We start from the raw sequence: 27146 nt of genomic DNA on the forward strand, positions 1-27146 counted from the left end.
TAAATATATTAAATAAATAAATAAATAAAACTGACTACAACTGAATTTTCTTGCGAGGTGACAGAGTTAAGATTAAGATTTACTATTAACCTGCTTTATGTGAAATGTTTTTCTGAGAAAGCCTTATGAATAGTTTGTCCTAAGACATTGTAGTGCCAGAGTTTTTCAATATTGGCACTATTGATGTTTTATAGCAATCCTTACCCTCATTAAATGACAATAAAAAATGTCCCCAGACTGCCACATATTCCCTGATAAGTGGGGAACAAAATTGCCGCCATTGAAAACCACGGGTATAGTGGCAAAAACATGGGCTTTGGAGCTGGACAGACTTATATGCAAATCCTGGTTCCACCACATGTTAGTTGTTGGACATGAGGCATGTCAGTAATCTCTAAACTTTAATATTCTCTCCTATCAATTAGGGATAATAATCTTACCCTATAGGTTTGTTAATATTAAATTAAACAAGTTTTAGGTCATAGATTGTCATTATTTTCCCTTCCTCAAAACTATTTACTATTTACATAATGAATGGATACCTTGCCGCTGAGATTATATTTGTAAGTTTATCAAACTTATTTTTTTAGCTCAAATACACAAATCTTATTCAAATCTTAAGTGTATCTTATAGTTAATTATGCTCTGAGACTCACTCATAGGATAGAAAGGGAAAGTACTTAATTGGCAAAGTAGTCTCATAACGACTAGTCAAGTTTTCAAAAAGTGAGATAGGCACTCATTTTTGGAATATAATGAACATTATAAACTGATGAACAAAAATAGATTCAGAGACAAGCATTGAACAGATGTCAAACTTCAGTGGGAAGGCAGGGGAGGGTAGAGGGTAGGAGGTAAGAGATCAACCAGAGGACTTGTATGCCCACATATAAGCATCAACCAATGGCCACAGACACTAGGGGGATGAGGGCATGTGCCAGGTGGTAAGGGCCACAGACACAGGGGGAGGTCAATGGAGGAGAAAGGAGACATTTGTAATACTATATGTAATACTTTAAACAATAAAATAAAACTTTAAAAAAGTGAGATGGGCTTATTTAATAAGTTAATGGTGGAATAAATATTTAGTAATTTAAAAAAAATTTACTGCATAACAAATTCCTGATTAGTAAGGACCTAAATATTAAAATCCAAGCTTTACACACACACACACACACACAACAACAACAACAAAAAAACACACCCAGAATAGAACAGAACAGAATATCAAATCTTTGATGGGGGATACTTTGTTACACTTAAAAAGTACAGACATTTTCACCTGTATTTATGGAATACATATTTTGTAATAAGCCCTACTCTAGTTGCTGGGAATAGAAATAGCAGAACAAAACTCAGTGACCCTGTGGATCTTAAATGCTAAGGAAGACAAAATATGTATAAGATAAATAAATTATATAGTATGTTAGAAAGTGATAAACACCATAGAGCAGTGTTTCCCAAAGTGTGGTACGCGTACCCCCAGGGGTATGGGAAGAGTTTGGTGGGGGTACGCGTTGCACCGGAGTTTGGTGGGGATAGGCACTGCACCGTGCTTAGCTGCGCCTAATTCTACGTTCTCATGAGTACGAGAGGTACTCAGCGTTACGAAAATTACAGAAGGGGTACACATATGTCAAAAGTTTGGGAAACACTGCATAGAGAAAAATAAAACATGGTTAAGGGGTTGCATAGAGATGTGAAGGAAGCAGGCATATAAGCTATGGGACTATCTGGAAGAAGAGAGCCAGGTAGAACTAACTAGTAGGAAAAGAATATTCAGAGAGATCAACTGGGCTGTCTTTCCCATTAAGTAAAAAGCATGATTACTATTAGCTTTTAAAATATTTAAGTCTTGCCCTAACCGGTTTGGCTCAGTGGATAAGAGTGTCAGCGGACTCAAGGGTCCCAGGTTCGATTCCGGTCCAGGGCATGTACCTTGGTTGTGGGCACATCCCCAGTAGGGAGTGTGCAATGTTCTCTCATCAATGTTTCTAACTCTATCCCTCTCCCTTCCTCTCTAAAAAATCAGTAAAATATATTTTAAAAAATAAAATATTTAAGTCTTCATTTTATACCCTAGTTCCAACATATCCTCATTAAATAAAAAGAAAGGTGAAATAACCTTTTTTTAAAACTTAAATGAATGTTTATAGATCAAAGAGGGAATTTCATTTTAAACCTAAAAGAAGAAAAGGGACCACCAACAACAAAAATCAATGTATTTTGCTATTTAAAAATAAGGACCAAAGCACCAAAAAATTATTTGTCATAAATAGATCTAAATGAATATTAACATCTAGGAAACTCATGCAAATTGATAAAAGGTTTTGTGTGTGTGTGTGTGTGTGTGTGTGTGTGTGTGTGTGTTTAATTGATTTTAGAGAGGGAGGAAAAGAGAGAGAGAGAAAAAAAACATTGATGTGAGAGAGACACATTGATTGGCTGCCTCCTGTGCCCCTGCCGAGGACTGAGCATACAACCTAAGTATGTGCCCAGACTGGGAATCGAACCCATGAGCTTCCCGTGCACTTGATGATGCTCCAACCTATCCAGCCACACTGGCCAGGGAGATAAGACAGTTCTGTTTTTTTGTTCTTTTAACTAAAATGTCCATTTAATAAATGAGCAAAGATGGAAACAGAAAATTTCCCCTCGTGAACTGTGTTCATGTACACTAACATCTTGTCACTCCTTCTCTAGGATATGCTAAGTCTTAGACCTTTACACATTCCTTTGCAGAGCCTTTAATGTATTTCCCACCTACTTAGACTTCTCTGTTTCTCTAAGAAGCCTTAGTTTAGCCATTGCATCTTCTGGGAAACCTCTCTTGCCTTCCCCAGATGGAAGTGACTATTCTCCTGCTATACCTTACACTGTACTGACATTACCTTATCAGGTTAGGGTGACAGAGGGGTATTGGACCTATTTGTCCTCTTTCTAGATACTTCTTTTTATTTTTATTTTTTTTACAAATGAACTAGAATGTAAACTGAGGAGAAATCTTAACAGATGTGTTCCTTGCTTTATTTCTAGCACGTAGAATATTCTAGGGACTTGACATAGTACATGTTTGATACATATTGATGAGTTGAAGTACTATGCTGGCCAGACAAGTGGAATATATTGCTGATAGTTTTGAAAATCACTGATTTTTATAATGAATGTGAACCACTAATTATGAAGATAAACTTTTACTTGTGTGGTAAGCATTCTGAAATATCTTTGAAAATGGAAGCACTATGTATAAAGGAGAGAAAATTAATGAAATGGCACCCTCTCCTTTTGCATAAGTTACATGATTAATAATATATTTAGAGTCCAGGGAACTTTAAGAGGTTTGTGATCATTGGCTAGATTTCTTTATGGTAAGAGAGTAAAATCCTCCATGAAAATGCTCATTTAAGCTAATGAATTCTCTTGTAAATAGAGGACTTATTTAAATCTTGGGAAAAACCAACTTACCTGATTAATAGTTCTTCTGTCTTTTCTCAGTGAAAGTTTTAAAATATTGATTATCTGTTTGCAGCCATTCTTAGGAATTCAGTGGTGAAAAGTAGTTTCTACTTAGAAGAAATTCTAAATTCCTCCAATTTAAGAAAGCTTTAAAAAAAAAATACATTTTTATTGATTTCATTGAGGAAGGGAGAGAGAGAGGGAGACAGAAACATCAATGATGAGAGAGGCAACCTGGGCATGTGCCCTTGATCCGAATCGAGCCTGGGACCCTCAGTCTGTGGGCTAACACTTCATCCACTTAGCCAAAGAAACCTCACTGTGAGCATCCTGTAGATGGAAGTATTTGCTTTACTCTGAAAATGTAATTATTCCAGGTCATCATCAAGAATATGGGCTGGAATCTTGTTGGTCCTGTTGTTCGATGCCTTTTATGGAATAATAAGGAAGATGATAAAGTAAAATATTTTCTGCTGCTTGATTTATTGGTAAAGGTAAGTTAACAAAACTGGGCTTTCTGTCACAATACGTATCAGTAATTTATAATTTTATTTACTCTTTAATACTTGTTTTGTTTTTGGTGAGAAAGCTTTTAGTTGATGAAAATATAGGAGGGAACTCTGAAGAAAGGTGCAACCTTATTGATTGGATGTACAGGTCCATTTCAGTTTCCCCAAATTTTCTGGATATAAGAAGTATCTAACCTTCAATTTTGAATCTCTATTTTTAATAAGTAATTTATTGTATAGATGTGAAACTCAAAGCTTAGAGAGGTATTCCAGGCCACACTGATCTTTTGGCAACACTGGAACTAGATTCAAATTTCAGTCTTTGCTCTGTGATACGTTCCCTAAAAGAATATGAAAAACCCAATCACAGTGAAAATAGGAATAGGGAGTACATTAGTTATGACTGACAACTTTAGAAAGCAGCTCTAAAAGTTTAGAATTATAAATAACAAATGCTGATCAAGAAAGAAAAATTCTGAGAAAAATGACGTTATAAGAATCTACTTAGAGATCAGTGCAAATAAATAAAAATATATACCTGGAAAGAGTGAACTCCATTTACATATTAACTTACTAACTAAAAAGGTTCTTTAAAACACAAAGCAAGTGAGGTCATAAGATACAGCCATGCTTAGAAAGAACAAAAGAGACTGTACATTTATTTAAATACCATGACAATGCGAGATTAAAAAAAAAAAAAGACCCACCTGCCGGGAGCTCTGGAGGCGCCTTCAGAGTAGACAACCAAAGCTCAAAGGAAACAGCTCTGGTGACCAGATTCCCTTCACATTCCTTTACCTTTTCCTTTAGCAAGGAATTTAAGTCTCCAAAATGTAGTTGTCTGTTATAGACCCTTTAACTTTTGACTTCTTGTTTTATATTGTTTTGACAATCACAGATTCGGTTTTCTGTTGTATTTTTTTAACAAATGTATGAGGTGTTTTACTGTTAAGCAAAAAATAATCATATTTTCTCAGTATATGCTTTCTTTTAAAAATAGTAATCATGTGGCTTTAAATACAACTTGTATTAAACAGGTTCAATTGTGAATATTTTTATAGTTATGTAATCCAAAGGAATTATTGTTGGGTTTGCTTGAACTGATTGAAGAACCCTCTGGAAAACAGATATCCCAAATTATTCTTCTTTTACTTCAGCCATTACAAACAGGTAATGAATATTTTGATATCTAAGTGCTTTTTATTTTCTGTGTAAGCACCATGATGTTATTCTAAAATGTCAATAATATTGTGGGGGGTTCTTGATCCAGCATATAGAAGGGTCCAGGAATCCGGAGATTAAATAAGAGTCCAGAGATGAAACATAATTTTGGGGGGCAGAGAAGATTTAGCTAAAGGAACTAAGTTCCCCTTGTCTCAGGACCCCTTGCTTTTTTATTAACACAAATTGTCCTAAGGCAAAGTAGATATACACTTCAAAGGCCAGGGAAAAAAACGAACAAACCCAAACAACAAAACGAAACCAAACCCAAGTCAGAGGAAAAAAGGGTTTCATACAATACAGTTATCAAAAAAGTAAAAGGAACACACTAAATGCACAAACTGGTGGCGAGTAAGCCCATAGTCTATTGTGATAGGTCCTACAGAATCCATTGTCAGATTATTGGCCATAACATGTAGATTAAGAAGCCCTTAGCTGTCTGGCAGCAAGCAATCAATTTATGCATCCTTTTCAGGCTTGGGGAAATGTCCTCATTCATTTCCAGATGACTTAGCCCTGCTTACCTGCTGGAATTGGCTTCCGACACAGTATACCAAAGTAAAGTTTATGTCTAATTATTGAATACTCTGCTTAAGCTAGTCATAGCAATGCCAAGTGGAATCCAACTGCTCATAGAAAAATAACAATACCTGACTCAGAGTGGGTACCCAGTAAATATTCTGTTGACAGGCATGCTGGTTTTCATGTACTGTGTTGTAATTTAAAGCTTTTTGTCTAACCTTATCTGCAAATTATATTCTAATATTCTCTCTGTAAACATATTTAAAAGATTGCCTCTCTGGTGTCTGCAGTGCTCAGTCTAACAGCATTGTGATAGTATGTTGGTTAAGAACAGTATCAAGCAGGGCATTGCTCACTCTCAGCATTGGGAGGTTAGGTTTGAGAACAGCAAGAGGACTCTGAGGAATGAAACAACAGGTGTGGAAAGAAAAGGCTTCATGGCTAAGTGCCGTAACAGTATTGGTAAGTAAGGGGTCTTGGCAAAGGCAGGCAGAATTTATCCCTGGAAAGAGACTGCTTTTTAATTTTATGACCTGCATATAATTTCAGAGTCTGATGGAAGGGCCCAGAATCAGAAATTAGAGTAAATTTGTTTTAAATGTGAATGCCCAGCAGTTTTATACCACTTGAAATATTCAGTATTCTAGAAATATTCAGTCTCACATTTTTACAGTGTCTTATAGTTTACAGTACACTTTCAGTTATTTTATACTTACAGCAGCCAAAATATGTGAGAAAACGTGTTTCTCTCTTAAGTATGTAACCTGTTGTAAACATACCTAAATGAGATTTCATGGCATCTGTTGTAAAGTGCCATAATTGTAACATGTTCCATTAATTTATGCATCATAAAGAAAGAGAATAAAAACACTGCCAATTAAGCTACCATGCCATTCTGATTCCAGACTTGTTCAAATATAAATAAATAAAAAAAGTGTTACAATTCTACATTAACTGGACTTTTCTCAGGTTCATTGTGCTTGATGAGGCTACCTCAGCTAACAACTCGGTCTCTGTTTTAGTGATACAGAAACTTCATAGCAACAAGTCGTATTCAGTTGGATTAGCATTGTCTACCATTTGGAGTCAGCTCTCTCTTCTTCCTGTTCCGTGCTCAAAAGAACAAATACAAGCAGATGACTATGGCCTTTGTCAGTGTTGCAAGGTCTTAATAGAGTTCATAAAGCCTTTTGTGAAAGAAGTCACTGATGACCAAGAAAACTCACTGGAAACTCAAAGGTTAAAGGATGAATTACTGAAATTGTAAGTATATTTTTAAGAACCTTTCACAATGGACTTCAGTTATCTTACGTTTCTTTGTTTTATTTGTTTGCAATGGAAATATAAACCTAGTTTCAAAATTTAAATTTTCAAAGAATATAGGGTTCAGTTGATATAACATGGACATTAATATTTTTTAAAATTAAAAACCAAAATCCATTTATTTCATTTGCTTTATATTTTATAAAATGCTTTTATTCATCAGAATAAGTGAATAATAGAAGCTGGGAAAATAGAGAGACGCAGCTCAAAGGAGCTGGTCTGCTTTGGGGAAATTTTGTTTTAACTCTCCCTTTGAAAGCAGAGGAAGCACCAGACAATTTAACATCTAACTTGACTGTAAAAACAGTGTGGAGCATTCACTCTGGAATATTATAGACTAATGATGCACTGTTCAATATGGCTTTCAACCACTTGATATATGGCTAATCCAAATTATGATGTGCTGTAAATATAAAATACACTTGGATTTCAAATACTGGTTATAAAAAAATATGAGAATACCTAAATTTTTATACTAATAGCATGTTGAAATGATAAAGTTATTTGGTTAATGATATTTGGTTAAAATATATAAATGATATTTGGTTAATGAGATAAATGATTAAAATTAATTTCTTTTGTTTCTTCCTACTTTTTTAATGTGACTGCTAAAATTTTTAAAATTATATATGAGGCTTGCATTCTATTACTGTTGGGCAGTTCTGGACTAAATTATTGAATTACCTGGACCAATAATTTTATTTTTAAAATTTAAGAGACTAAAACTACTTTTAGCTTTCTACTCTGTCAGGTTATGACATAAAAATGTATTTACTATTTATGAAACTCATTATTTCATGAGAGAAAAGATATTTTAACTAAAGAAATAGGGAAGGCCTAACCACAGAATAGTTTGTTTTTTTAAATAAATACAGCTTTATAAAACATTACTATATTGTTCTATTTTTCCCTCGAGCTAACAAAAACTACATCATGGACTAGCATAGGTCCTCAGACAAACATTCCGTATCCATTGGTATGGTCCAGACCCAGAAGTGAATCCTGTCACTTTGAGTCTGATTTTCTGAAAGAAGGATCTTACATCACCAGTTTGACAAGTCATTGAGTTGTTGGTGCTTATGTTATTTCTCATGTTAAGTTAACTTAATAGGTATTTTATATTTAGGAAGTATTTTATATTTAGGAAGTTCTATATTCATAGTTTCCCATTTCTTATACCTTAGTTGTTTCAAAAGCTTGAAATGCCCTTTGCTGACAGCACAATTCCTTGAACAGTCTGAAGAAGTTGAAAATGATCCTTTAAGGTCTTTTGCATCTGAAATAATAGTAAGTACATCTAACTTAATCTGTTATAAAATATTCTGTAATCTAGAATGTCATCCTGCTGAATACTCATGTACTTTACCTGAGCATGTAAGTTAATATATTTATTAGTAATATGTATTTTTGTGTGGAACACAGGAAAACAAAATAAACTAAATAATAATAATGTCATTACCCAAATGTAAATAATACTAAAGTACTGGTGCACGAATTTGTGCACAGGTGGGGTCAGGCCAGCCAACCCCGATGGGGATCGATCAGGCTGGCAAGGGAAGGAGGCATACAGAAGATTGGCCATCTGGTCTCACCTCCATTCCAGGTGCAGGGGACCTATCGGGGCCAGGCCAGCTGGGAAAGGGGCCATGGGAGGTCAGCTGGGGGAAAGGGCTATGGGAGGTGGGCCACTGGCCCCACCTCTGATCAGGGCCCAATCAGGGGTAGGGCCAGCGGGAAGGGGGGAAGGGACCTCCAGCAGTTGGCTGGCCAGCCCTGCCTCCAATCCGGCTGGGGGGAAGAGCCACCCCCTGATTGGGCTGGTTGGCCTGCTGCAGTGTATGTCATAGTGACCATTTGTTCCAGCATACCGGGCACTTGCTTTTATATATAGGTTAATACTTTCCAGACTTCTTTCTGGTTTTTATAGTTATAAGCAAATAAGCACTTACATAATATATATGTTTTTAAAAATTCTATCATATTGTACGTACTCTTTTATAATTACTTTGTTTCTTTTAGCATATTATGATTATTTCTCCATTGGTTTAGTACAGCGTTTTTCAACCGCTGTTCCGCGGCACACTAGTGCAGTGTTTTTCAACCTTTTTTGGGCAAAGGCACACTTGTTCCATGAAAAAAATCACGAGGCACACCACCATTAGAAAATGTTAAAAAATTTAACTCTGTGCCTATATTGACTATATATAAAGTAATTCTCTTGAATAGGAATCAAATAAACACAAAGAAAGTATTTTATAATTACTTTATTATGAAATATTAAGTAAACAAAATAGTGAAAAATTATAAAATTCTTGTCTTGTCTGCACCTACGGCACACCAGGCAACATCTCTGCCGCGGAACAGCGGTTGAAAAACGCTGTACTAGTGTGCCGCGAGATGTTGCCTGGTGTGCCGTAGGTGCAGACAAGACAAGAATTTTATAATTTTTCACTATTTTGTTTACTTAATATTTCATAATAAAGTAATTATAAAATACTTTCTTTGTGTTTATTTGATTCCTATTCAAGAGAATTACTTTAAAAGGTTGAAAAACACTGGTTTAATAGTATTCCATGGTATGGATTTAGCATAACATATTTAACCTGGGCCATGTAGTACAACATGTAGATTTTTGAAAATTTTTTGGTTATTATAAAATACTCCAGCCTAACAGGCATGGGTCAGTGGTTGGGCATCAACCTATGAACCTGGACGTCACAATTTGATTCCCATTCAGGTCACATGCCCGGGTTATGGGCTCAATCCCCAGTAGGGGGCATGCAGGAGGCAGCTGATCAATGATTCTCTCATCATTGATGTTTTTATTTTTCCCTTTCCCCTCTGAAATCAATAAAAATATATTAAAATAAAATAAAATACTCCAACTTTATTTTTTTAACTAAGTCTGTGGCAAGAATTTTTGCAACCAAATCTTCAAATATTTTTTGCGGGGATGTGTCTTTTTTGCATATCTCTTCAATTGTTAAATTCCTAGAAGTGGAACTTCTATGCCAAAGAATATCCTCACTTTTAAGGCTCATGATAAATATTTTCAAAATAACTAGAGAAAATAGTAAATTTTATTTTAAAAGCAACTCATCTTTATGCATAAACAGTATTTTAAAATGTTCTGAGATTCTGTATTAGGGAACTAACTGAAGTATAGAAAAATATGTACTTAAGATAGATAGTCATGAATTTCAAGTTAGAGCTTTAAATTGTGGTTGTTAGTTTTCTTTACCATGTTCATCTGCACAAATACAGGTGCAGTGTAGGAGGAAAGTTGGATTTAATTAGGTTGGGGTATTGAGAACTATTGAGTTCTACAAATCAAGGAGAGGCAAGAGCATTGAGCATGTATGCAAAGGATTTAAGCTAAGTAGGGAAGCTAGGACAAACTAAAAGTGAGAGACAGTGAAAAGATGATAGGATCACTAAATTGTAGGTCCTGATGTACTTCACAAGATGTTGGACTTCGGTTACTAAAAGGAGTGAGCTTGAATATATCAGTAGTAAAAGAACAGGATGCTTGAAATTAATATTTTGGAAAGGTTATTTACTAATAATAATGTCCAGATAAGACCATGGGAGTGAGCATTGCAAGGATAGGATGGAAACCAAGATCATTGAACTAGACACCAGTAAAGTGCCTGAGGTTCCAAGGTATTAGAGGCTCTTTGATTGTACATTTAAGTCACACAGAATTATAAAAGTAATGTCAGAAAGCCAGTTAATGGAATGGCCTTTGGGTCTGCTAGTGACTGCAGCAAAGAAGAGTAGAGGTGATATATTCACATGCAGTGTGTTTCAGAGCTAAGGGAATTTTAGAGAGGAGAGAGGAGAAAGATCTAGAAGCATCAATGAGAACAGATATTTTTATTTTAGGCTCAGTGGTACAATGAATATGGATGATAAAAATAACCCTTTGAAAGGGTTGCAGGGAAAACAGGTGTTTTCAGAGGACTAGATTTCATTTAGAGCAGAGGAGGTGAGAGATCTTTTATAGAAGAATGAATTTTGCTAATGATAATGAGTTTCACAGGCCATAATTAAAGGATATCTAAAATTTGAGGGGGCTTAAGAGAAAAAGTCAGAAGAGGAAATGCCAGATTTTTAGGGTTACTAGATTCTGAGGATGAGCAATGATTTGGTGACTGATATAAATAGGGATGTATACTTCAGTAGGGTGAATACTGGTGTCAAGATAGTAGTGAGGAGGTTGAGGTTATCAGTAATGAGGAGGGGGTGGGAAGGGATTTTCCCAGGAGCACGTAAGAGTATGGAGCCTCTTCATTGTATAATCTCCTGGATACAATATAAAAACCATCATATATATGTGCCCAATTTTGAGAGATGGCTGTGGAAGTTGGAAACAGTTAAAGGTTATTAAGCCTGGGAATGATGTAATTAAATTGTGTTTTGTATGCATCACTTTAGTGGAGAATGTACTTAATTGAGATAAGATTGGAAGTTAGTTATCTTTTTGGAGTTATGTAAGAACTAGAGGCCCGATATTCGTGCAAGAATAGGCCTTCCTTCCCCTGGCTTCACTCCCAGCCGCCCGGGAACCGGCAAGTCCCTGCTCCCAGCCAGACTGGGAGCTGGCAAGTCCTCGCCACTGTCCGGAGCACCGCTCCTGTAGCGTGCTCCGCCGTTCCCCTCCCCCTCATAGTCGGCATCCCACCCCTCTCCTGGGTGCTCCATGTCTGCGTATGCAAATTAACCCGCTATCTTTGTTGGGTTAATTTGCATACACACTCTGATTGGCTGTGGGCAGAGCAGAGGGTATGGTCAATTTACATGTTTGTCTATTATTAGGTAAGATGATGAGAGCCCAAATATGGAAATAGTGGAGACAAACAAAAGCAGGCAGATTTGAGAACCTAAGAGTAGGTAAAATAAATAAAATTTGGTCAGTGATTCAGTTTAGAAGAATAGTATAAAGGTTGAGTCATGGATAAGGTTTTTGCTTGGGAAACTGGGCAGGTGAAGCTATCAATATTTAAAATAGAAAATACAGAGCAAGGATCCAAGGGGATTTTGTGCTTTAAAAACATTTTTTAGTTATAGAAATTGTAAAAAGTTCAGAAATTAGAGAAAACAGTATAATGTACCCTCACATACCCATCATCCAGCTTTTAACAATTATTGTCAAACATCTTGTCAATCTTGTTTTATTCTCACTTTTTGTTTTGCTGTAGTAATTTATAGCAAGTCCTAGTTATATAATTTTATCCATGAGTCTTTAAGTATGCTTCTCTAATTGGTAAGGACTTTTTAAAAAACATAATCACAGTGTTGTTATGACACCTAACAAGATTAATAATAATTTCTTAATCTATATCTGATACCCAGAGAGAGCAGGTTTTTAATGAGTAAATTTTCATTAAGAGTAGATGAGATTATTTTAAAAAGAACATATAACATTAAACAAATACATTATTAAAAAAATTTTTTTTTAAAGAATAGATGAGATCACCTAAAGGGGTAGATCATTGTGAAAAGAGAAAAGGGTTCAGGATTGAACCCTGCAGAGTATCAACTAAGATGAGCCCACCAAAGTGACCAAGGAAGAAGAATAGAAATATTACAGAAACCGGGGTAGCAGAATTTCGGGAAGAAAGTACTTGATATGGTTAAATGAGCAGAAGGGGCCTGTAAAGTAAGAGTTGAAAAGCATCCATTGGATATCTCTATATATAAAAGGCTAAGTGTCCAGCCTTCCCTCCAACTGGGAGCTATGATGTGCACTGACCATCAGGGGGCAGAGTCTCAAAACAGGAGCTGCCATGACACACACTGGCCATTTAAAAATAAATGACACCATGGACCCAGCTCCTAGAAACCAACACTCAGTTTCCCCCAAGTAGGACACAGACCCACCACTACCCCGGAGTGACACCCCACCAAATTGAAACCAACACTGCCAAGACTCCATTGTGCAAATGCGGCCCCCAGCCCAGCCCGGGAACGGTTGCTGTGGGTGCCAGGATGGATTTAGTGCCCAAATGGATTAGAAGAAGTTAAAGTCACTAAATTTAGAAATCAAGAACCAGGAAGCTGGCCTATTAGAAGAGTTATCTGCATGAACATTCAACTTTTCCAGAATCCTAGCAGGAATTGGATAGAGAAAAAAGATTGTAAGCAGGTACCAAAGTTTTTGATAAATGTTGAGAAATGAACAGGAAGTCAGCATGTGACAGAGATAAGTACAGATAAAGGGCAGGATGGTATCTGCCTCAGAGGAAAATATGCTTTTCCTTGAGAGTACTGGAGAAACCAAAATAATACTAAGCCTTTACCCATACCACCCTTCTCCATTGCTACCTTCATAGCAATGTGTGATGTAAGGTGTGAGCAGCTCCTATCAGAAATCGGTCAGATTCAATTAAATAAGTGAGATAGAGCAAGCATCCTGTGCAGAGGTTGAGGGATATGGGAGAGTTCCTAAGATCATAGTGGAAAGAAGGTGAAATCAGGGTAAGAGATGAAGTAAGGAGCTGTGACATGCTTGAGATTGATGGTCTCAGCCACCCCTCCTTTGGTACATTTTAAAATATATATATATATTTATTGATTTCTGAAAGGAAGAAAGAGAGAGAATGCAATAGAAAAAATCAATGATGAGAGAGAATCATTGATTGGCTGCCTCTTGTACACCCCCTGTTGGGGACTGAGTCCACAACTTGGGAAGTGCCCTTGACCAGGAATTGAACTGGAACACTTCAGTCTGCAGGCCGACACTCTATCCATTGAGCTAAACCAGCTAGGGCTCATGGTACAAGTTATTTTGATATAGAACTGTTTGAATGTCCATGGACTACAGCATAGGAACATTTCTGAAATTTCAGGAGCTGACATGAAAAATTGTAGATGGCAGGTATGTCCTGGGATGAGCAAGACTGTCAAACGGTGTGTGGATAGGTAATGAAGGCCCTGATTTGAACACAGGTGGACCCCCGATATCCAGAGCAGCATGTAGAATCTGGTTGCATAGGATGATTTTCAAACAGGCTAACCATACTCTGGGAAAAAACATGTGTAGCATTGGCTGAAGAAGTGGAGCTTCATGATTCAGAGGACATTTGAAATCTGAACAAAGGAAACTTTTTATGTTATAGTTATAACAAGAAAGTATGGCTTTGAAAATCAGTACAGCAGTATCTATCTATATAAAAGGCTAATATGCAAAGTGTTCTCTCATGAGTTCGACTGGGAGACCAGGAGTTTGATTGCTCTCTATGATGTGTGCTGACCAATAGGGATCGGCAAGGAATGAAGGAAAGCCCCAGCCATTAGCTGTAAGGCCCTGATCTAGGGATCCTACCTGTGCACGAATTTTGTGCACCAGGCCTCTGGTAAATATGTATATATACTGGCAATGAAAAGTGGATTTATACTGAGAATTCCAAGCGCACAAAATCATGGGTTGATCTAGGTCAACCATCAATAATGACTGCAATGCCAAATAGCTTTGGAAAGAAGACAATGCTCTGTTTGGTGGGATCAGGAAGGTGTGGTGTATTATGAGCTTCTAAAACCAGGTGAAACTGTTAATACTGATTGCTACCGACAACAAATAATCAATTTGAAACATGCTTTGATCGTGAAACAACCAGAATGTGCCAGAAGACATAGCAAAGCAATTTTGCTTCATGACAATAAATATACAATTATGTTATATATATTTTATCACAATTTTTTAAGTGTTTCAGAGAATTTTGCAAACAATCTGGAAATGTGAGACAGACAGCTAACAGGAAGTCAGCATGTGACAGAGATAAGGACAGATACTTTACTGTTTTAACTATTTTGGGGTATACAGTTCAGTGGCATTAAGTAGATTCACATTGCTGTGCAACCATCACCACCATCCATCGCCGGAACTTTTTCATCTTTCCGCTCAGTTCTTTCAGAGTGTTGGCAAAATTTACTTTCTTGAAACTATAGGATTGAGTCCGCATTTTCTTGCTGGCTGTTGGCCGGGACCACTTCCAGCCCCTAGCGGCTGCCAGTAGTTCCTAGTCGCACAGCCTTCTCCATGGGCCCTCTCTTAATACAGCAGCTTAGTTCTTTAAAGCCAGCAGTGGTGAGTTTTTGACTCAAAGAGAGCCTGGACTCTGTTTTTAAAACCTTCTACCTGATTAAGTCATGCCCACAAGAATAGTCTCCCCATTTCCAGCACCTCAAAATCAACTGACTGGGAACCTTAATTACATCTGCAAAAATTCCCTCACTTCTGCCAAATAACATAATCTAATCATGGGGAGGCATCTTGCCATGTTCTTTTGGTTAAAAGCATCTCAAGGGGAGGGGATTATGCAGCATGTGAATGGAGGAGCACCCTAGAGTGTTCCTACCATGGCTTCCTTTTTCATCCTTTTCACAGGGTTTTTTATCAGCAATTGGATACCCTTTCCCCAAAATGATTCTTAATCATGGAAAGAAAAAGAGGACTTGGGATTATCTTGAATTTGAAGAAGAAGAAGACAAACAATTCGCAGACTCTCTGGCTTCCCTGGCATATCTAGTATTTGTACAGGGCATCAGCATTGATCAGCTGCCAATGGTCTTAAGGTAGGAGGTTGTGTTTGGTTTATTCATAGATTCTAAAGGGAATATCATCAATTTCATTTATCCAATGTCCAATATATGTTTATTGGTGTACTAATACCTTTTAAATGAAGTAGAAACAAAAGCTTTCTTTAAGTAATACTGTCTATAATCTATTAAAGCCAGTAGTCAAGTAGTGAAAAGGGGGTAAGAGTGGTGTTAAAATAGACATAAGGGAATGATAGGGACAAGAATGAGAAAGTTGTTAAGTTGGGCTTGGTTTTGAAGCTGTTGGGACCACCCTGGACTATAAAGGAGGGAACTAACCAGTTACTTCTGGGTGAGTGTAAATCAGCATCATCTTTTCACCGGATTAGTGATGTAATCCTGAGTGCAGGATTATATCACTAATCCGATAATATACCTTTTGGACATTAAGGTGCATAATAAGGATTACCTATATGCCTTGCATAGCATGGGTGTATTCCTTTGTATACATTTATATATTTATGTATGACTATACCCCAGATTTATTTGTATGTAAATATTACAAAATGCTACCACTTGCATGTTCACAATGTATTAAACACTGCAAACAAGCTTTATATATGTTACCTAATCTGTATAGTAACCCAGTGAAATAGAGCATTAATGCATGTGTATTTTTTTTCTCCCCTATTTTAGCCCATCATACCTTTTGCAATTTAATATGGGGCACATTGAAGTCTTTCTGCAAAGGTAAGATCATTTGCATGGCATCTCAGAATTAAGTAGTAATACTAAAATAGTCCTTGTCGAGATCAGGGGAAACTTCCTTCTCTTTGCCAAACCTTAATTAATTGGTTATTTTATAAAACAACTTAGAGGCCTAGTGCACGAATTCATGCATGGATGGGATCTGGCGGGAGGGGGAAGGTGGAAGGCAGTAGCCACCGGCCTTGCTCCTGACCAGAGTGGGGGACTTATGGGGGGGTGGAGCTGGCTGGGGGGAGGGGCTTAAGGCCTATGGGGGTAATGGGGGCTTATTGAAGTGGAGCTGGCCTGGGGGCAGGGTGGTGGGCCAGCCAGCCCCACCCCCAAATGGGGTGGGGGAGCAATCTGGGGCTAGTGGCTGGAGGGAGGGACCATGGGTTGTTGGCTGGCTGGACCACGGGGGGGCCGATGGGGACAGGGCAAGCTGGGGGGAGGGGCCGAAGGCGGTTGGCTGGCAACCCCACCCCCTATTGGGGTAAGGAGGGTGATGGGAGCGGGGCCAGCTAAGGGAAGGGGAGGGGGGGTGTTGGCTGGATGCCCCACTTTGGATCTGGCCAGTTTGCTGGCCGCAATGGGCATTGTAGCAACTGATAGTTCCAGTCATTACAGCATTCCGGTCACTGGATTTTTTTTTTTTTTTTTTTAACATTTTATTGATTTTTTAACAGAGAGGAAGAGAGAGGGATAGAGAGTTAGAAACATCGATGAGAGAGAATCATCGATCAGCTGCCTCTTGCACACCCCCTACTGGGGATGTGCCTGCAACCAAGGTACATGCCCTTGGCTGGAATTGAACCCGGGACCTTTTAGTCCGAAGGCTGATGCTCTATCCACTGAGCCAAACCGGTTTTGGCTGGATTTTTTTTAAAATTTCTTTATTGATTAAGGTTTTACATATTTGTCCTCATCCCCCCATTACTTTCCCAAACCCCTCCCTTCCACTCATGCAACCAAAGAACTTGTATACATGCATATAAGCCTAACTAGTGGACACAGACAACAGGAGGGTGATGGCTTTATATATGTGTGTGTGTGTGTGTGTGTGTGTGTGTGTGTGTGTGTGTGTGAGAGAGAGAGAGAGAGAGAGAGAGAGAGAGAGAGAGAGAGAGAAACATATATGCACAACAGAGACAGAAATGAATCAAAAAGGTTTTACATCAAAATCTCTTTCGTTTTAAACCCAGTATAATATAAAAATATTGTCTTAAAAGGGGATTTCCAATCTTCTGGTTTTGAGGTTTCTTCCCTTATTTCAAAAGTTGGTTAATTAAAACACCTTTATTCCACTGTAGCCTTCTCTGTCTAAGGAGAAATAACCAATAAAAGTAACTAATTCATGATTTTGCTTAAGGAGAAATAATCAATAAAAGGAAGGAAGTGCCTTGAGTCCACCTGTTAAAACTTAGATTATAATATTGACAGTGATATCATTCAACTTTTTTTTCATTTGAGATGCTAAGAAGCAAGGCTTCCTCTTTAAAAAATTACAAAGTGACAGGTGTTAAAGAATTTCCCAAAACTCTATATGCTTTGATTTCTTTTCCTATAGCAAGTTTAAATTATCTCTTGAGATCAGTCAGAGCCTTTCATTACTGTCCACCAGACATAGTAGTGACAGTTTATCAATCCCATCTCTCCCCAGGTGAAGGGAAATTTGTAACATGGCAAATAATCAAAACCTGGACCCATAAGGCAGGACTTTCCAAGAGTCTCCTGGCACAAGTGGTTATTAACTCTAAATCTGGGTCTTAAAGATTTTACATTCTTTTCCCTTAGTTTCTGTTATATTCATACAATGAATATAATCTCCCCCCAAAAATGTATATACTCTTTGAGTAATTATAAAAGCGGTGTTTATTAAAATACATTCACTTTACCTGAACTGGTTTGGCTCATCGGCCTGCAGATTGAAGGATCCCAGGCTCGATTCCGGTCAAGGGCATGTACCTTGCTTGCAGGTACATCCCCAGTAGGGAGTGTGCGGGAGGCAGCTGATCGATGTTTCGCTCTCATTGATGTTTCTAACTCTCTATATCCCTTTCTCCTCCTCTCTGTAAAAAACAACAACACGTCAATAAAATATATTTTTAAAAATTATTAAAGAACAAAAATAAAGTACATTCAATTTTTAAATGTAATAGAATAACATTAGCTTTGTGGGTGGAGGGACAGCCCTATATGTATGAACTTAAGATTTCCAAACTGTTTAGTCATTGAGCCAAAAACATAACTTCTAACTCCTTGCAGGGTTCGAATAGAACCTAGAGCCTGAGATAATTAAGTCTTTAAATTTCAATTTTTTGTTTATTTTTTCTAAATAAAGAAATGTAGAAAATAGTGTCAGTAAATTTTAATATTCTCTTCCAGAACAGAAGAATCTGTTTTCTCCAAAGGACTGGTAAGATTTGTTTACACCCATCGTAATTTAATTACATAGTCACGCCAACAAATAGAGCTGTTTACCATATATGTATGTATGCATATATTTTAATCTAGGATCTGTTGGAGAATAGTCTGTTGAGAATGGAAGACAATAGTCTACTTCACCAATACTTAGAAATCAAGAGTTTTCTTACTGTACCTCAGGTAAGTGAAATGTGGATCCTAATCTTCAAAATAACCCATTTCCTATTCTAAATTTAATTAAAGTAAAAGTCTTGTCAGATTCCTCTCCCACTTTCTTTTCAGTATCCTTTGAAAACTTTAGTGCCATGCTGTGCAATAGAACTTTCTGTGATGGTAAAAGTGTTTTATTACCTGTGTGGTACAGTATGAAAGCCATTAGCCACATTGAATACTTGAAATGTGGCTAGTGTGACTAAGGAAATGAATTTTAAATTTAATGTAATTTAAATTTATTTAAACTTAAATTTCTTATATGTGGCTAGTGGCTACCATAGTTGACAGCATTAGTATCCTGTGGAAAAACATACTTTCTTCTTAAACATTTTGTTTTTTTAGGGACCTTGGAAAATGAAGCTTCTTTACTTATATAATAACTGAGGTTCTCAAGGCTTCATCAAGGCATAGATGACTGCTTACTAGAAAGACATTTTAGTTTTCCCTCCTGTGATAAATTTTGCCTAGTACTGTTTGTTATCATAACAAGTAGATCTTTAGATATTGATGTATTGTAGAGACTTGTCCTTCCACTATTTAAAGAGAAAACCATGGCTTTTGTTAGTATATTAAGCCTAAATATTTTTATAATGGATTATATTTCTGCATGTTTTATATCATTTTTTGTCTACTCTAGACAAAATTGAAAATTAGCATTCGCTTCTAAATTTACAATTTTGCAATAATGCATTCAATTTCACTTAACCAAATGGATTATACTTAGTTTCCTAAAGATATAACAATGGAATAATAGGCTTGGGGGAAATTTACTTTAATTTTAAATCTTCTACTCTCACTTTTCTGAATTTTTAGTACCTACCATTGATGATATAGTTGTTTCTTTGCTGTCAATGTAATCTGTTCACATCTGAATTAATTTTTTTTTTTTTTTCATTTTCAGGGCTTAGTCAAAGTAATGACGCTTTGCCCTGATGAGACATTGGTATGTAAATGTTTTAGGACTAAATAATGAGTTATAATGAGAAATTTTAATAAACAGCTTGATCTTTATTCAGTTTATGTAACAATATTATTTCTTCCATTTTAGAGGAAAAAGGGTTTAGCTATGCTGCAGCTTTATATTAACAAGTTGGATTCTCAAGGCAAATATAAATTATTTAGGTATGTATCAAAATGGTTAATTGTGAAGTGTGTGATTTATTAAAAATCAAATTAATGCCATTTAATCCAGGTTATAGTATTTTAGTATTTTTTAAATGTAATTTACCTCTACTTGGAAGCTATCTATCTATCTATCTATCTATCTATGGCTAAGTGACCAGCCTACCAGCCAGTAGGTATGACATACACTGACCCCAGGAGGCAGACACTCAATGCAGGAGCTGCCGAGTGACAACAACTTCGCAGAGTGTCCTCTTGCACTCCAAGACCCCTTGGGGGATGTCGGACTGCCAGTTTCATCCTGATCCCTGCAGGCCAGGCCAAAGGACCACAGAAGGTTGGCACCAGGGTGTGCCTGGCCCATCTTACCCAGTCCCGCCCTGTCAGCCACCTTCTATTATAATTAATTTCCTTTCAATGTGTACGAATCTGTTCACTGGGCCTCTAATCCTATCTAATAAAAGGCTAATATGCAAATCGACCTAATGGCAGAAGTACCAGTGGCTGTGACACCATAACATGCAATGACCACTAGGGGGCAGACGCTCAGCACAGGAGCTGCCCTTGGTGGTCAGTGCACTCCCACAGAGGGAGCAGCTCAGCCAGAAGCTGAGCTCACAGCTGGCGAGCTTAGCAGCAGTAGCAACACACTAAGGATGTCCAACTGCCCACTGGGAGCCCCAGACTGCAAGAGGGTGCAGGCCAAGCTGAGGGAACTCCCACCCCCCCCACCCCCCACCCGGCCCAGTGCACGAATCTCGTGCACTGGGCCTCTAATATTATCATAATTGTCTTATCTGTGATGGATAGAGAAGGGTTAATTAAAAATTATGAACACATAGGTACATACATATATATTATGTGAATAATATATTTTATTCAGTTAATTAAATTACTCTAAAATTAAAAAGGACTTAAAAGATTAAACAAATTGATATGGCTCCTTCATGTGTCAGTAATTTCCATTATTCACATTTGAAATTAATGGCTCAGGAGTCATTGACAGGCTATTCGTTTTAAGTTAATAGTAAGCTTATTAATAGTGCTGCCTGAGGGTAAAAGTAACCATCCGAGTTAAAGAAGAACCAACTTTGTCCTGGCTGGTGTGGCTCAGTGGGCTGGAGCATCATCGCCTGCACCAAAAGATGGCGGGTTTAATGCCCAGTCAGACTGTGGGAGGCGGCTGATCAATGTATCTCAGTGATGTTTCCTTCTCTCTCTTTAAAAAAAATAAAAATTAGAAAAAGAGCCAACTTTCTGTAGAAGGCCAAATAGTAAATATAGGCTTTATGGGCCAGTCTCTATTTTAACTGCTCAATTTTGTCTTTGTATTGAGGGTAGGTATGTTCCAATAAACAGACAGCACGTTGAATTTGGCCTGCAGATCTTATTTTGTTGACACCGATGTAATAAAAATTAGTTGTTAAAAGTAGATTTGGGCATGTTAAAGTGCTAAGAAGTCTTCTTTGGAATTGGCCAAAACTAACATTCTTGAGTCTATTCATTTCTATTGATAGTCAGAGAAGGTTTATGAAATCTCTTCATACCTGTATTCCTAACAATAACCCCCCCCCCCCCTTTTTCCTTTAGCTAGTAAGATTGAATTATTTTCTTTGCAACTAATTTGTCTAACCAGACTAGTGTACTTTCACAGGGACTAATTTGGGGAGATTTTAGGTGATTATACCAATTCCCATTCTTGCCATATTAAGTCATTGCAACTATGTGCATAAAAAGATTCAAATATGATTTGATAGAAATTTCTTGTTGGAAAGATCCAGGTTAAATAGAATTTGCTAGTCAGAGCAATAACCATAATTAGGTGAGTTTGTAATTGGTTAATCATCTTGCTAATTTTCTTCACTGGTTTTTGTATTCCTAGAAATAACTCATGGCCTATTTGAATTTGTAAAACTTGTGTCATCATTATAATGCAATCCAGGATAATTTCAAATGCATTGTAATTTTGCTTTCAAGGTGCTTATTGAATACAAGTAATCACTCAGGTGTGGAGGCCTTCATTATTCAAAATATCAAAAATCAAATTGACATGTCATTAAAGGTAAGAGCATAGATAAGGTACCAACTACCAATTTATTTTATTTTGTAGGATGTATTTTTTGTGTGGAATAAATACATTGATATAGATTTTGACCTGTGGATTTTTTCCTCTTTCTAGTATTAGGTTATATATTTTTTTCTCATTTCTACTATTTCTTTTTCTTTCTTTCTTTCTTTTAATATTTATTGTTGAAAGTATTGCATAGGTCCTCGTTTTCCCCCTCATAACCTCTTCCAGCCCACTCCCATCCTCTCCCTTCTCTCCCCTCCCCCCCCCCCCACTCCAGTCTCTCGACACCCCATTGCCTATGTCCATGGGTTATACATATATGTATATATTTCTTTGGCTGATCTCTTCCCACCCACCCTCCCGTGCCTTCCCTCTGAGGTTCAACAGTCTTATTTCTTTTTTTTTAAACCTTAATTTTGGAACTTCCTTGATTATAGATTTAAATGGTGTTCTTTGTGCTGATAACATGATTTTTGTTGTTGTTTTGCCGTACACTGCTGAAATAGCAATGGAGACTGAAGTCTCATCTGTTTGTGAACACTCAGTGATTCCATATAAAAAAGAGAGAAAAAGAACACACCAGTGTTCACAAACTGGCAGTTTGCTCCAGATGTCTGGAAATAGTAAATGACAGAATGGAAATTAAAGTTAAAAAGTATATATTTTAAATGTGTAATAGCTTATTTTTGTAGTATCAAGGTATTAGAAAGCACATTTATCAAGCTGTTATAGCCTTTTTCAGTTTTTCTTTTGCTTTACAGAGAACACATAACAACAAATGGTTTACAGGACCACAGCTAATTTCCCTTCTAGATTTGGTACTCTTTCTCCCAGAGGGTGCTGAAACAGACCTACTGCAAAACTCAGATAGGTGAGGTGATGACTGCTAAGGTTCACATAGTAAACAGAAGTAATAAACCGTATTTTCCTATGATGTTATGTGATCTGTTGTTAATTCATAAACTTATATAAAGATTTTCATATTTAAGTAATTAGGTATTATGTAAAAACAAAATAAAAACCCCTTCTTTCCACTTTTTATTTATTCAAATTTGTTTAATACACTTAATACAACTTTTAAAAATAAAGATTATGCATTCTGGCTAAAAAAAACAAACAGCCCTTATTTCCAGAACTGTGACCAGCAGGGTAATGCTGTGCCTTTAACGTTCCCAGGTCCCAGTAACAGCTAATAGACATTTACAGCTGCAGCATTGGTGACTAAGAATTTCTGTGTACAGCTTATACAAAGCATATGTGTTTAGGTTTTATTGTTTTGTTTTCTATATGAAAAACATCATGTTTTTCATATAGAACATGTAATGTCACTCTTATTATACTCAAATGGATATAAAGAAATGGTTGTAAATGGAACCTTTAAATTCAGGAAACAACAGATGATACTCTCAAATATTAAGGATAATAAGGCTTCCTTGGGGGGAAAAAGAATAGTATTTTTCACAGCTGTATTTTGCGAACTTGGAGAACAAGAGTAATGAGCTATTACTACTCAAAAGCCTGTGGTGAGAGAATACATAGTTAGACACAGATTTTCAAGTGTGCGAAGTTTGGCACCCTGCACCCCTGCATCGTTCAGGGTGAATTGTGCTTCCAGTGACAAGCATGATTATAAAAATATATCCAAAGTTCTAGTTTACTTTTTCATTGAAATTGCTATTGATTTTCTACAACTGTACTGTAACACACATATTTTTATTTAACAGGATAATGGCTTCATTAAACTTATTGAGGTACTTGGTTATCAAAGATAATGAAAGTGACAATCAAGTAAGTGAATTTTTTGAAAAAGAAACTGTGAGTATATTAACAATATATAAGAAGTGTTTCAGATTTTTATATCAATATCCACCTAAGACAGTATTTCGTCTCTTACCCAGCTACAGAGGCTGGAGGACGTGCCAACAGTTATTCTGAAACCTGAAGTTCGTTCCCAAGAGCCCTTACCACCCCACACCCAGCTTCCCTTTCCTTCCCTTTTGTACCTTTGCTCTCTCGCTGCAAGCACTGCTTAGGCCTGGTAGGTAGGTACGTTAGAAGTCCTAAGCCAACTAACCTTCTTGTGCTCAACATATATTTATGTGGTATCTTGTTCAGTTGCCTCCACCTATAAGTCATAATTTCAGTCTGAGCTGTATAAAATAAAACTATCTGTTAATTTGATGTCCCCTCATTAGTCACGACAAACTAAAGCATTTTAAACACTAAAATCAGTTAATAGCACTTTTTGGATAATGTGTAGGAAGTTGGATTATTTTTAATAGTGTATCATTAGAGGTATTCAAGAAATTAGAAACTATTTGAGGGAGCTTTGTCATACACTAAAGTTACATTTGCTTTTTATCCTTTCTTCCTACCTACACTATTCGAATAGCTGGTTTCCCTGTGTGTCATGTCTATTAACTTTAGCTATCTGAATCTTATGTGTTGTTAATCTGTTTCTTTTTTTAGGAAGTAATAAGAGAAGAGAAAGTCATTAACTTATATTTATACTAGAGACCGATGCATGAAATTCATGCAAGAGCAGGTCTTCCTTTCCCCCCCCCCCCCCCCCCCACCGGCTTCCCTTTAGCACCTGGGTCCTGGCTTCCCTCTGGCCGCTGGCACACAGGACCCCAGAGGGAGGCCCCACCCACTGCAGCCCGCCGGTCAGTGGCCTGGACCTCCCTCTTTGGGGTGATTGTGGAGCCCCCCGATGGATCGCCCCGAGGCCAGTGCCTGGGCCTCCCTCTGCGGGGCAGTCATGGGCGATGGCTGGGCTCTGACCAATGGTAATGCTCCCGCCTTGGCTGGCCTGGCGCCAGTGGGTGTCGTAGCGTGGTCATCAGGAAGGGGATCCTGAAGGTTGTTTGGTCTAATTAGCATATTATGCTTTTATTATTATAGATAAGTTGCCAAATAGTTTTTTTAGTTTCTTTTTTAATTTAAATAAATAATCATTTGGAATGAAAATTTTATGAGAAAAGTAACATTTTGTTTCCCTTTTAATTAAATCTAATCGATTCAGTGATTTGACCTATTAATCATCCCTTGTCAGCCCAAAATACAGGGTGTCTTCCCAAAAATGTATACACATTTTAAATAATTATTAATTCCAATGGGTTAAATCTGAAAAGAAAGAAATATTAACTGAGCTACCAGCTGTAAAGTGTGTATACATTTTTGGGGACACCGTTATAGTTAATTGCTCTCATTGATTATTGCTGGGGTGATTTTTTTCATTTCTACTATTATAAAGTTTTTCAAACATACAGCCAAGTTGAAAGGATGTTATCTACTTATAACTGATTTGTCTACTTATTGTATTTTTACCTTGTATCTACCCATCAGTCTCTTAAATTTTTTTATGTATTTTAAGGTAAACTGCAAGCATTAGCATAATTTCCCCTAAATATTTCAGCTTGTATTTCATTAGAGTAAAATCTGTCTATAGTTCTTCTTTGAGTTAAAATTTGCAGAAAATCAAAAGCACAGATTTTACTTGTATATTAGCCAGTTTTAACAAATAGATCTATATTATCCAAATTCTTATCAAAGATAAAACATTGCTATCATCACATGAAGTTTCCTATTTCCCTTCCCAGTTAATTCTGACCTCATCACTCCACAGCCCTCCCCTCCCCCTGCCCATGGCAACCACTATCCCGGCCAGGTGCTGCGGATCATTTACCTTCACAATGCCATAAGCACTCTTTGTTTTTTACTTTTCATAGGAAATGGAGGCATAGGAAGGTCAAGTTGCATAAGGACACATCTAGTGGCCAGAACCTTTGAATCACAACTAACTCCTAAAGGAGTTTCTGATAGAAGTAGAAAATATAACAAGTAAAATTCAGCCTCAGGGGAGGCCCTTCTTTAGGAATGTACCCTTCGGGTGAAGTATCAGTTTTTACTTTTCCATAATCCAGTAAGGCCACATCTACAGATGGTCTCTTTGCCTGATTGGAAGACAAAAAATCCTCTTGAATAAGAGTTGACAGCCCCAAACGGTTTGGCTTAGTGGATAATGCATCTGCCTGCAGACTGAAAGGTCCTGGGTTCGATTCCTGTCAAGGGCATGTACCTTGGTTTCGGGCACATCCCCAGTAGGAGGTATGCAGAAGGCAGCTGATCGATGTTTCTCTCTCATCAATGTTTCTAACTCTCTATCCCTCTCCTTTTCTCTCTGTAAAAAATCATATATTTTTTAAATTAAAATAAATGAATAAATAAAATGTCATCCTACTCACCAATTAAAAAAAAAGGAGTTGACAGATGATCAGGTGTGGAGCCCAGGGGCAGCATATGGGCCTCTGCCTAGACAGGGAAGGCAGCGATTTACACTGCGGTGTCAGCTATGATAGTCACAGCTCATGCCTCACTTTTATTTGGCTTGAACATAGTATATGGTAAAGAAAAGGTATAAGCAGTTTATAAGATTGTTTCCTTATTTAATGGTTTTTAAATTTCTTTCTTAGGGGTCAAATATTCCAAAGTATCATTTCCATGCAAGTTATCATAAGAATTATCATACCTAGGAAATTAGCAAAAAACAACAACAAAAAAACAATCCATGATGGAAACCTGACATCTTTCAGGCAGTGTAAGAGCCCGTTTACCATGGAAGCATTTCCAGTGCAATAAGTCATGTGTATAAATGAGAGGCAGATCTGTTTGTTGTGGATAATTAAACAATGACAGCTTCTGAGTTTTTAGAAATTTTGATTAAAGGGGAAACCAGATATTCTAGTGATTCTGAATTGTGAGTAGTTCTATTCTAAAGGACTCCTACCAGAACTTATTTTTGAGCAGTAAAGTGTGCTGAGAAGGTAACTAGTCAGATGAAAAGCAGTTCAGAAAGGTGTATAGGAAAATTAAATAAGAACAGAATCATTCAATACAAAGCAACATGATTCATAATTGATTAATAATCCATTTCTTTTTCTGCTATTTTGGGTCACTGTCAACTTATTCTTTTAGTAAGCCATTCCCCTCCTCAT

General features: G+C 37.1%; 1 protein-coding gene across 2 annotated transcripts in view; it reads left to right on the forward strand.

The window, feature by feature from the left end:
• The window catches only part of GLMN (glomulin, FKBP associated protein), a 48856-nt gene that overhangs the window by 6518 nt on the left and 15192 nt on the right, over positions 1 to 27146 (forward strand). For both annotated transcript variants that reach the window (XM_084873420.1, XM_084873421.1), the window contains exons 4-16: positions 3834 to 3950; positions 5027 to 5135; positions 6731 to 6971; positions 8216 to 8318; positions 15421 to 15608; positions 16269 to 16322; positions 18705 to 18735; positions 18834 to 18923; positions 19858 to 19899; positions 20005 to 20078; positions 22056 to 22140; positions 22911 to 23020; positions 23874 to 23937. In XM_084873420.1, the coding sequence (XP_084729546.1) occupies positions 3834 to 3950; positions 5027 to 5135; positions 6731 to 6971; positions 8216 to 8318; positions 15421 to 15608; positions 16269 to 16322; positions 18705 to 18735; positions 18834 to 18923; positions 19858 to 19899; positions 20005 to 20078; positions 22056 to 22140; positions 22911 to 23020; positions 23874 to 23937 (1308 nt within the window). The remainder of the gene's footprint in view (positions 1 to 3833; positions 3951 to 5026; positions 5136 to 6730; positions 6972 to 8215; positions 8319 to 15420; positions 15609 to 16268; positions 16323 to 18704; positions 18736 to 18833; positions 18924 to 19857; positions 19900 to 20004; positions 20079 to 22055; positions 22141 to 22910; positions 23021 to 23873; positions 23938 to 27146) is intronic.

Source organism: Pipistrellus hanaki (genome assembly GCF_964339955.1).
Source record: "Pipistrellus hanaki genome assembly, chromosome: 2".
Taxonomy (NCBI): domain Eukaryota; kingdom Metazoa; phylum Chordata; class Mammalia; order Chiroptera; family Vespertilionidae; genus Pipistrellus; species Pipistrellus hanaki.